General features: G+C 39.9%; 1 protein-coding gene across 1 annotated transcript in view; it reads right to left on the reverse strand.

Moving 5' to 3' along the window:
• The window catches only part of EIF3H (eukaryotic translation initiation factor 3 subunit H), a 92,997-nt gene extending 81,253 nt beyond the window's left edge, over positions 1 to 11,744 (reverse strand). Inside the window, exon 1 of the mRNA XM_065903159.1 lies at positions 11,584 to 11,744. Within this exon, the coding sequence (XP_065759231.1) occupies positions 11,584 to 11,715 (132 nt within the window). The 5' untranslated portion in view covers positions 11,716 to 11,744. The remainder of the gene's footprint in view (positions 1 to 11,583) is intronic.
• Between the last annotated feature and the right edge of the window lie 358 nt (positions 11,745 to 12,102).

Below are 12,102 nucleotides of genomic sequence, written 5' to 3' on the forward strand. Positions count from 1 at the left end.
GGGGACGAGAGAGGATGAGATGGTTGGATGGCATCATTGACTCAATGGACATGAGTTTGAATAAATTCCCGAAGTCAGTGATAGACCGGGAAACCAGGCATGCTGCAGTCCATGGGGTCACAGAGTTGGACATGACTGAGTGACTGAACTGAACTGATACCAATGGATAGATTATTCAGGAAGAAATAATAGGGAAACACAAGTTTTAAAAGACACATTAGACCAGATACACTTAATTGATGTTTAAAGGACATTCCATCTGAAAGCAGCAAAATACACTTTCTTCTCAAGGGCACATGGAACATTCTCCAGGACAGATCCCATCTTGGGTCACAAATCAAGCCTCAGTAAATTTAAGAAAATTGAAATCATATTGGGAATCTTTTTTGACCACCCTGCTATGAGATTAGAAACCAATTACAGGGAAAAACAACCATAAAAAACACAAACACATGGAGGTTAAATGATATGCTACTAAATTCACTCCAGTATTCTTGTCTGGAGAATCCCATGGACAGAAGAGCCTGGCAGGCTCCAGTCCACAGGGTCGCAAAGAGTCAGACACGACTAAGCAACTAACACACACACACAACCCAGAGATCACTGAAAAAATCAAAAGAGGAAATGTAAAAAAGCCTGGAAACAAATGACCAAAAAAACACAATGAACCAAAACCTACGGGATGCAGCTAAAGCAGTTCCAAAAAGAAAGTTCATGTAATAGCAATACAATTCTACCTCAAGAAACAAGAAAAGTCTCAAATAAACGATCTAACCTTACACCTTAAAGCAACTAGAGAAAGAACAAATAAAACTTAAATGTTAGAAGAATGAGAGAAACCATAAAGATCGGAGCAGAAATAAATGAAATAGAAACAAAGAAGACAATAGCAAAGATCAGTGAAACTAAATGCTGGTTCTTTGAGAAGATGACCAAAATTGATAAACCCTTAGTCAGACTCATCAAGAAAAAAAGGGACATGACTCAAATCAGTAAAATTAGAAGTGAAAAAGGAAAAGTTACAACTGAAATACAAAGGATCATAAGAGGCTAATACATGTGAACAACCTGGAAAATATGGACAAATTCTTAGAAAGGTACAATCTTCCAAGACCAAACCAGGAAGAAATATAAAATCTGAGCAGATCAATCACAAGTAATAAAACTAAAACTGTGATTAAAATCTTCCAACAAACAAATGTCCAGGACCAGAAGACTTCACATGCAAAGTCTATCAAATATTTAGAGAAGAGCTAACACCCATCTTTCTCAAACTCTTCCAAAAAACTGCAGAGAGGGAGAAACACTCCCAAGCTCATTCTAGGAGGCCACCATCACCCTGACAGACAAGAGACATCACAGACAAAACCAGACAAAGACATCACAAAAAAAGAAAATTATAGGCCAATATTACTGATAAACATAGACACAAAAATCCTCAACAAAATACTAGAAAACAGAATCCAGCAACACATTAAAGGGATCATACACCATGATCAAGTGGAATTTACCCCAGGGATGTGAGGATTCTTCAATATATACAAATCAATCAATGTGATTCACCGTATTAACAAACTGAAGAACAAAATTCATATGTTCATTTCAGCTGATGCATAAAAAGCTTTCAACAAAATTCAACACCCATTTAATGATAAAAAAAAAAAAAAAACCTCTCCACAAGGTAGGCATAGAGAGAACCTACCTCAACATAAATAAAGGCCATATATTATATTACAAACCCAGAGCAAACATCATCCTCAATGGTGAAAAACAAAGCATTTCCTCTAAGAGCAGGAACAAGACAAGGGTGCCACACTCGCTACTGTTCAACCTAGCTTTGGAAGTCTTAACCACGGCAATCAAAGAAGAAGAAGAAATCAAAGGAATCCAAATTGGAAAAGAAGTAGAACTGTCACCGTTTGCAGATGACATGATAGTATACATGGAGAATCCTAAAAATGCTACCACAAAACTACTATAGCTAATAAATGAATTCAGTAAAGTTGCAGGATACAAAATTAATAAGCAAAAATCTCTTGCACTCCTACACACTAACAATGAAAGACTGGAAACAGAAATTAAGGAAACAATTCCATGTATCATTGCAACAAAAAGAACAAAATACCTAAGAATAAACCTATTTAAAGAGGCAAAATATCTCTATGCAGAAAACTATTAAGACACTTAGGAAATATATCAAAGATGACACAGACAAAGATATACCATCTTCTTGGACTGGAAGAACCCATATTCTGAAAACAATTATACTGCCCAAAGCAATCTATAGATTCAATGCAATTCCTATCAAACCACCAATGGTATTTTCCACAGAACTGGAACAAAAAATTTTACAATTTTTATGGAAACACAAAAGACTCCAAATAGCAAAATCATCTTGAGAAAGAAATGGAGCTGGAGTGATCAGGATCTCTGTACTACAAAGCTACAGTCATCATGACAGCATGGTTCTGGCACAAAAAGAGAAAGATCAGTGGAGCAGGAGAGGAAGTTCAGCCATAAACCCGCACACCTACAGTCACTTAATCTATAACAAAGGAGGTAAGAATAGAAGAATGAAGAAAAGACAATCTCAACAAGTGGGGGTTGGAAAACTGGACAGCTACACGTAAAAGAATGAAATGAGAACTTTCTAACACCATACACAAAAATAAACTCATAACAGATTAAAGATCTAAATGTAAAGCCAGACACTATAAAAGTCTTTAAGGATGAAATAGGCAGAACACTCTTTGACATAAATCACAGCAAGATCTTTTTTTGACCCACCTTCTAGTTATGAAAATAAAAACAAAAATGCACAAATGGGACCTAATTAAACTTAAAAGTTGTTGCACTTAAAAGCAAAGGAAACCATAAACAAGACAAAAAGAAACCCCTCAAAATGGGAAAAAAAACATTTGTAAACAAAGGATTAATCTCCAAAATACACAAACAGTTCATGCAGCTCAATACCAAAAAAAAAAAAAAAAAAACCAAAACAAAAACCAAACAACCCAATCAAATGTTTAGAAGATCTGAAGAGAGATTTCAACAAAGACACACAGATGGCCAGCAAACACATGAAAAGGTGCTCAATATCACTAATCATTGGTGAAATGCGAATCAAAAATATAACAAGGTTATCACCTCACTCCAATCAGAATGGCCATAATCAAAAACTCCATAAACAATAAATGCCATCGAGGGTGTGGAGGAAAGTGAACCTTCTTACACTGTTGGTGACAATGTAAACTGATACAGCCACTATGGAGAACAATATGCAGGTTCCTTAAAAAACTAAAAACAGAACTATCACATAACCCAGCAATCCCACTACTGGGCATATCATACCCAGAGAAAACCATAATTCAAAAAGACATTTAAAAAGAAGACACATAAACCCCAAAGTTCACTGCAGCACTGTTTCCGACAGCCAAGACAGAAGTAGCACAGATGTCCCCTGACGGATGGATAAAGACACTGCGGTAGATATACACAATGAAATATTACTCAGCCATAAAAAGAATGGATGCAAGTCAGCTGAACTGAGGTGGGTGGACCTAAAGCCTGTTACACAGAATGCTCTATGTTACAATAAGTAAAACAAATAGCTACTGGAAAAACTGCTGTGTTAACGCAGGAAGTTCAGACTGATGCTCTGTGACAGCCTAGGCGGTCAGGCGGCTGGGGCGGGCGGGTGCTGGGAGGGAGGGTCAAGAGGGAGAGGACATGTGCACACTTGAGGCCGACTCACAGGGCTGTGTGGCAAAAACCAACACAACACGTAGGGCAATTATCCTCCAAGTAAAACTAACTTTTTAAAAATTATTTGGATAAAAAAGATACGAGCACCCCACTGTCCACTGCAGCACTATTTACAACAGTCAGGACACAGAAGCAACCTAAATATCCATCAACAGAGGAATGGATAAAGAAGATGTGGTACATGAATGCGATGGAATGTTATTCAGTGATAAAAAGAAATGAAATGGGGACATCTGTAAAGAAGCAGATGAACCTAGAGACTGTCATACAAGCGGAGTCAGAAAGAAAAAAAACAAATATTATATATTAACACATGTATGTGGAACCTAGAAAAGTAGTATAGATGATCTTAGGTGCAAAGCAGAAACAGACACACAGATGTAGAGAAAAAACTTATTAACACAAAGGAGAAGGGGGGGTGGGATGAATTGGGGGATCGGGATTGACGTATACACACTTGTGCTTTGTGTTTAGTCCCTCAGTTATGGCCAACTCTACAATCCCATGGGCTACAGCCCACCAGGTTCCTCTGCACCAAGGAATTTTCCAGGCAAGAATACTGGAGTGGCACGCCATTTCCTATTCCAGGGGATCTTCCCAACCCAGAGATCGAGGTGGGATCCTTAACCACTAGCACCACCTGAGAAGCCCATATATACACTAGTATATATAAAATTGGAGAAGGCAAAGGCACCCCACTCCAGTACTCTTGTCTGGAAAATCCCATGGACGGAGGAGCCTGGTAGGCTGCAGTCCATGTGGTCGCACAGGGTTGGACACGACTGAAGTGACTTAGCAGCAGTAGCATATATAAAATAGACAGCCAATGAGAATCCACTGAATAGCATAGGGAGCTCTGCTAGGGCTCCATGACGACCTAAATGGAAAAGAAATCTAAAAAAGAGGGGACATATGTATGTATATGTATGGCTGATTCTGTGCAATGTAGGAGAAACTGACACAGAGGTGTAAAGCAACTATACTAAAAAAAAAAAAAAAATCCACTGCAGCGCTACTGACAACAGCCAAGACAGAAAAGCAACCTTTTAAAAAGGCGATGGATTTCAACAAGCTCTCTGACCTTAAGGGCAAGAAACTATGCCCAGGATGTCTGCAGGGTCATCCAAGTCTTGAAAGCAACCTGAGATGAAAAAGTCAGATGGACTTAGGTTTGCCTACATGAGGCAGGTAAGTTCACTTAGGGATACCTACTAGTACTGAAAGATGAACTCCCCAGGTCGGTAGGTGCCCAACATGCTACTGGAGATCAGTGGAGAAATAACTCCAGAAAGAATAAAGAGACAGAGGCAAAGCAAAATCAACACCCAGTTGTGGATGTGACTGGTGATGGAAGTAAAGTCCAATGCTATAAAGAGCAATATCGCATAGGAACCTGGAACGTTAGGTCCAAGAATCAAGGCAAATTGGAAGTGGTCAAACAGAAGATGGCAAGAGTGAACGTTGACATTTTAGGAATCAGGGAACTAAAATGGACTGGAATGGGTGAATTTAACTCAGATGACCATTATATCTACTACTGTGAGCAAGAATCCCTTAGAAGAAATGGAGTAGCCATCACAGTCAAAAGGAGAGTCCAAAATGCAGTACTTGGATGCAACCTCAAAAACAACAGAATGATCTCTGTTCATTTCCAAGGCAACCATTCAATATAACAGTAATCCAAGTCTACACACCAACCAGTAATGCTGAAGAAGCTGAAGTTGAATGGTTCTATGAAGACCTACAAGACCTTTTAGAACTAACACCCAAAAAAGAGGTTCTTTTCATTATAGGGGACTGGAATGCAAAAGTAGGAAGTCAAGAGATACCTGGAGTAACAGGCAAATTTGGCCTTGGAGTACAAAATGAAGCAGGGCAAAGGTTAACAGAGTTTTGCCAAGAGAATGCACTGGTCATAGCAAGCACCCTCTTCCAACAACACAAGAGAAGACTCTACACATAGACATCACCAGATGGTGGATACCAAAAACAAGATTGATTATATTCTTTGCAGCCAGAGGGAGAAGCTCTATACGGTCAGCAAAAACAAGACCTGGAGCTGACTGTGGCTCAGATCATGAACTCCTTATTGCCAAATTCAGACTTAAATTGAAGAAAGTAGAGAAAACCACTAGACTATTTAGATACGACCTACATCAAATCCCTTACCCTTATACAGTGGAAATGACAAATAGATTCAAGGGGTTAGATCTGATAGAGTGCAAGAAGAACTATGGATGGAGGTTCATAACACTGTACTGGAGGCAGGGATCAAGACCATCTCCAAGAAAAAGAAATGCAAAAAGGCAAAATGGTTGTCTGACAAGGTCTTACAAATAGCTGAGAAAAGAAGAGAAGCTAAAGGCAAAGGAAAAAAGGAAAGATATATCCATTTGAATGCAGAGTTCCAAAGAAGAGCAAAAAGAAAGAAGAAAGCCTTCCTCAGTGATCAGTGCAAGGAAATAGAGGAAAACAACAGAATGTGAAAAACTGGAGATCTCTTCAAGAAAATTAGAGATACCAAGGGAACATTTCATGGAAAGATGAGCACAATAAAGAACAGAAATGGTATGGATATAACAGAAACAGAAGATATTAAGAGGAGGAAAGAATACACAGAGAACGATACAAAAAAGATCTTCACAACCCAGATAAACATCACCTAGAGCCATACATCCTGGAATGCGATGTCAAGTAGGCCTTAGGAAGCATCACTACAAACAAAACTAGTGGAGGTGATGGAATTCCAGTTGAGCTATTTCAAATCCTAAAAGATGACACTGTGAAAGTGTTGCACTCAATATGCCAGCAAATGTGGAAAACTCAGCAGTGGCCACAGGACTGGAAAAGGTCAGTTTTCATTCCAATCCCAAAGAAAGGCAATGCCAAAGAAAGCTCAAACGACCACACAATTGCACTCATCTCATACGCTAGCAAAGTAATGCTCAAAATTCTCCAAGCCAGGCTTCAACAGTACACGAACCAAGAACTTCCAGATGTTCAAGCTGGATTTAGAAAAGGCAAAGGAACCAGAGACAAAACTGTCAACATCTGTTGGATCATCGGAAAAGCAAGAGAGCTCCAGAAAAATATCTGCTTTATTGACTATGTCAAAGTCTTTGACTGTGTGGATCACAACAAACTGTGGGAAATTCATAAAGAGATAAGAATACCAGATCACCTGATCTGTCTCCTGAGAAATCTGTACGCAGGTCAAGAAGCAACATGTAACAAAATGGAACAACACAGACTAGTTCCAAATTGGGAAAGGAGAAAATCAAGGCTCCATATTGTCACCCTGTTTATTTAACTTATATGCAGAGTACATCACATGAAATGCTGGGCGGGATGAATCACAAGCTGGAATCAAAACTGCTGGGAGAAATATCAATAACCTCAGTATGCAGATGACACCACCCTTAAGGCAGAAAGTGAAGAAGAACTAAAGAGCCTCTTGATGAAAGTGAAAGAGGACAGTGAAAAGTTGGCTTAAAACTCAACATTCAGAAACCGAAGATCATGGCATCCAATCCCATCACTTCATGGAAAATAGATGGGGAAAGTGGAAACAGTGACAGACTTTATTTTGGGGGGCTCCAAAATGATGACTGCAGCCATGAAATTAAAAGACGCTTGCTGCTTGGAAGAAAAGCTATGACCAACCTAGAAAGCATATTAAAAAGCAGAGACGTTACTTTGCCAACAAAGGTCAGTCTAGTCAAAGCTGTGGTTTTTCCAGTAGTAATGTATGAATGCAAGCACTGAATTATAAAGAAAGCTGAGCACTGAAGAATTGATGCTTTTGAACTATTGGGTTGGAGAAGACTCTTGAGAGAGTCTCTTGGACTGCAAGGAGATCCAACCAGTCCATCCTAAAGGAAATTAGCCCTGAATATTCATTGCAAGGACTGATGCTGAAGCTGAAATTGCAATTCTTTGGCCATCTGATGCAAAGAACTGACTCACTGGAAAAGACCCTGATCCTGGGAAAGACTGAAGGCAGGAGGAAAAGGGGATAACAGAGGGTAAGACAGTTGGATGGCATCACTGACTCAACAGACATGGGTCTGGGTGGACCCCGGGAGTTGGTGATGGACAGGGAATCCTGGCGTGCTGCATGCAGTCCATGGGGTCGCAAAGTCCATGGGGTCGGACACAACTGAAGTGAACTAGTACTCTTCCTGACTCTCCTTAATACACGTAGACCATTCATTGACTGCATATGATTACATGCCAAAATGAGTAACACAAGTTGTCACCATAAAAATAAAAAGTTCAGAGAAAAGAGGAGATTGATGTGGCCCAGAGCAGCACTGCTCAAACATCAAAATGTTATAAATCACCTGAAACAATAGATCAGGAGAAATTCTGAGATACTGTGTTTCTGTCTTTCTAACAAGCTACCAGGCAAGGCCAATTCTGCTTGTCTTGCTGGTCCTTGGACCAGACCTGGAGTATCAAAAATGTAATGCATGTAAGAAAGGTTAAGATTCAAACTGATTTAAGGTTTTACATGAAAATAGGGTTTTAGATGAAATAGGGTTTTACATGAAAGGTCCAACAGGAAGAATTAGCTTGATCTTACCTAGGAATAAAGAGATCACCTGAGTACAATGACAATTCATTCGTCCATTCTATAAGGATAAACTGAGTACTGACTGCACAACGTACATAAAAAACAGGCCTACAAGTCTATTGGAATGGACAGTTAACATTACTGAGAGATACCATTTCACACAAGGAAAGCAAGTCATCTAACTGTCCAATAACATGTAGAAAAGGAAAATTTTGTTCTACTCATGCAATGAAATGCTAAGTAGTAATGACAATGAATGAATTGGAGCTCCTCACTCAAGAACAGAACAATCTCAAGATCATGGTGTGAGATACATATATATATGATTCAAGACACAGGTGAACATGCACTATGATTTAACTAACACTTCATTCTTTTTATTAATACAAACAGGCCAAAGTAAACAAATATTTGGGAATACTCTGTGGTACAGCTGTAAAGAAAACCAAGATATCACTGAAACAAAGCTCACAAGAGTGGTTACAGCTACAAAAAAGGGATGGGAGAAAAGGATGAAATGGAAAGGACTTCAAAGAGACTAAAAATTCTAATTTTCAAGTTAAAAGGCAGTTAAATGGATATTTATTCAGTGATTACTTAAATTATGTATTAAAGACATTATTTTACATGTATATCTTGTTGTTTTACAGTTTTTGGCTAATGTTATCAATGATCTTTTTAAAAACTAAATCAAGAAACTGGTGATGGCAGATTCTAGTACCACTGAGTTGAAGAAAGAATGGAAGACTACAAAAACATGAATTATTTAACCACCGACATCAAACGAAAGAAGTGGGGACTAAGAATGAACACAAGTGAAAGTGAAAGTCGCTCAGTCGGGTCCAACTCTTTGCAACCTGATGGACTATGTAGTCCATGGCATTCTCCAGGCCAGAATACTGGAGTGGGCATACTTTCCCTTCTCCAGGCGACCTTCCCAACCCAGGGATCGAACCCAGGTCTTCCACATTGCAGGCGGATTCTTTACCCGCTAAGCCACAAGGGAGCTCAAAAATACTGGAGTGGGCAGCGGATCTTCCCGACCCAGGAATTGAACCAGGGTCTCCTGCATTGCAGGCGGATTCTTTACCAACTGAGCTATCAGGGAAGCCCAAGAATGAACACAAAGTGCTAAGTAAAAAGAGACAGGGTTGGACATTTTAATATGGAAAGGTCTGACAATCACCATATGTTAAGAGAAGGTAAAATTAAAGATTGATGAAAACTGATAGAAACAAAACTAAAGGTTCGAAAAGAAAGACTCAAGAAGGAAAGGAAATCTGCCCTTGGCTATCACCAAGGTGCCAGAAACAAATGTGATTAAACATCAGACTAAGCAAATTAGTCCTGTGTGGCTGGATTGAGTCATTCCTACAAAGCATGGGAATAGTGGCAAGTTAACCTGAACACAAAAGTCAAGGACATGTTGCTCAGCCTTGAACTCACTGCAAAGGCACTAAAAACATTGCAAGAGTGAAGTTAACCATGTCTGAACTTTCACATTCGAGTGCATGTTTTAATAAAAGTATGAAGGATGGACTGAAGCAGGCTAACAGAACAATTCAAGATGCTATGAAAACAATCTAAAGAAAAAGATATCAGAACAGGAAATGGAAGTACTACAAAAAGAAACTAAAATACTTCATTCATCAATTTATCCTATCTATCTCAATTAACTGATTCAGTTTTGGAATGTAACAGATGAAAAGTCATAATACCTGTCTGCCCTCAGTAGCTTACATTCTACTGGGGGAGAAAAACAAGAAAACAAACAAGACAATAACAAGTAATGGAAAATGCTATGAAGGAAATAAAGGTGATATAATTGAGACTAATGGGAATGAAGCTATTTTTTTTACACGATAGTTAGGCAAGGCCTCTCTTGAGATGCTGACACTTAAGTCAATACCTTAAAGGCTCAAAAAAAGCCACAGAGTAGGAAGAAGTATTTCAGACAGTATTTCAGGCTGAGAAAATAAAACAATGAAAGCTGACTGTAACTGAAGCCTAGAAGAAAGTATGAGGTGAGTCTGAAGAAAGAGACAACAGCAGCAGGGCCTTGAAGACTGAGTAAGAATTCTACATTTTATTTTAAGTGGATATGGCTGGTGGAATCTAGAAGAAAAGCAAATGAAATCTGATATATTTTGGACATAGAACCAACAGAATTTGCTGAGGGACTGGACGCCAAGGGTAAAATAAGAACAAGCATACATGAATGCTCAGGTTTTGACTTTTCAAACAGGTAGAGAGCAGTTCCATTTACTAAGATAGGAGAGAGTGAGGTAAGATTGATGAGAGGGAGAGCAGCAGGGCAAGGGTCAAAATTTTTTATTTTGGACACATTACGTTTGAAGTTCCTATTAGATATCTTAACAGTGACAGCAAAATGCGTAAGAGTGGCATTCAAGAACCAAGTCTGACAAGAAACATAAACCTACGAGGTCTCAGAATACAAATAATATTTAAAGTCTTGAAGAGCCTTAGAGAAAATCTACTACTATAACTTTTGCAAATGTAACAGCAGCAGCTAAAAGTACATGTTAACACCTTTTACCATTTAACTTACCAAGCACAAAGAGATTAATAATATGCCCAATGTCATACAGCTAATTTTAGCGCTGGATTTCAAGCCCAGCCGTCTGACTCCAGAGTTGCGCTTTCATCAGCTTTGTCAAGCAGAGACCAGGGGGAAAGACGCCTAAACCCAAACCCCAAGGCACTCCAACATTCACAAAGACGGAAAGAAGTCAACATAAGGTATTTAATCCAATAACGCGGTTTCAAGTAACCGCTGAACCACAGGCTCAAAAGTGGCTACAAACTAATCTCCACTTGGAGAGTTACAGATGTCAGATCCCAGCAGGGAAACAATAAAGTTTACTCTCCCCTTCCAAAAGCCCTATATCCTTCTCGACACCTCCGTCACCTACTTGCCTCCCAGAAAAGTCATTCTCCAAATACCCTCTTCCCAAGCATCTCAAAACAAGCCCCCAAGAATCTGTCACACATACACCCGAGCCTAGGTCCACTTTCTGAGTCCTCAATTCCCTGATGAGACGGCAGAGAAGGTGGCCACGTCTTCCGAACAGAAAGTGAAGATAAAGAAAGAAGGTTTTAGGGGCAAACCTTGGCCCAGCTTCAGCAAGCCCAGAGGGGAGGCTGCCGGAAAGCACGCCTGGCAAGACCGGGCTGGGAACTGAGCTCCCCACGTGGGCCGGGAGAAACGGAACCCCACTCACCAAGCCATCTATCTGCACTTGCTTCACGGCTGAATCTCCGGATCCTCCTTTGCCTTTGCCTTTGCCTGCAGCGCCGGTGGTAGAGCTGGAAGAGGTGGCGGATGAGCCGGTGCCTTCTTTGCGGGACGCCATCTTTCCAGCCGGACAGGAAAAAAGAAACGTGAGTTGCCGGAAGCGGAAGTAAAGTTTTACTTGACGTCAGGCGCAGTCTGGCGTTCGAGGGGCGGAGCTGTTAGGAAAGGCCCGCGGGGGAGGCCCCGCCTCCCTTCTCTTTTCCAGCCTTTCTTCGCCAATGGAACGCCTTGCGCATGTGCATTGTGCTTCAGGGGGCTACTTTCGTATAGAAAGCTTTAAGACAAAAAGAAGTTTTGGGAAGTGTTTTCCCGTTTATGTTTAATCGGTATGCACTAGGTAGTGAATCATAATTGGTTTATAGCTAGCATTTATGTAGCATGTCATTCGTATAAACTGCTTTCACTTTAATTTTTTAAATTAATCGGTAGTCCCAATGTTACAAAC

Source organism: Muntiacus reevesi, chromosome 12 (assembly GCF_963930625.1).
Source record: "Muntiacus reevesi chromosome 12, mMunRee1.1, whole genome shotgun sequence".
In the NCBI taxonomy this organism is placed as follows: Eukaryota; Metazoa; Chordata; class Mammalia; order Artiodactyla; family Cervidae; genus Muntiacus; species Muntiacus reevesi.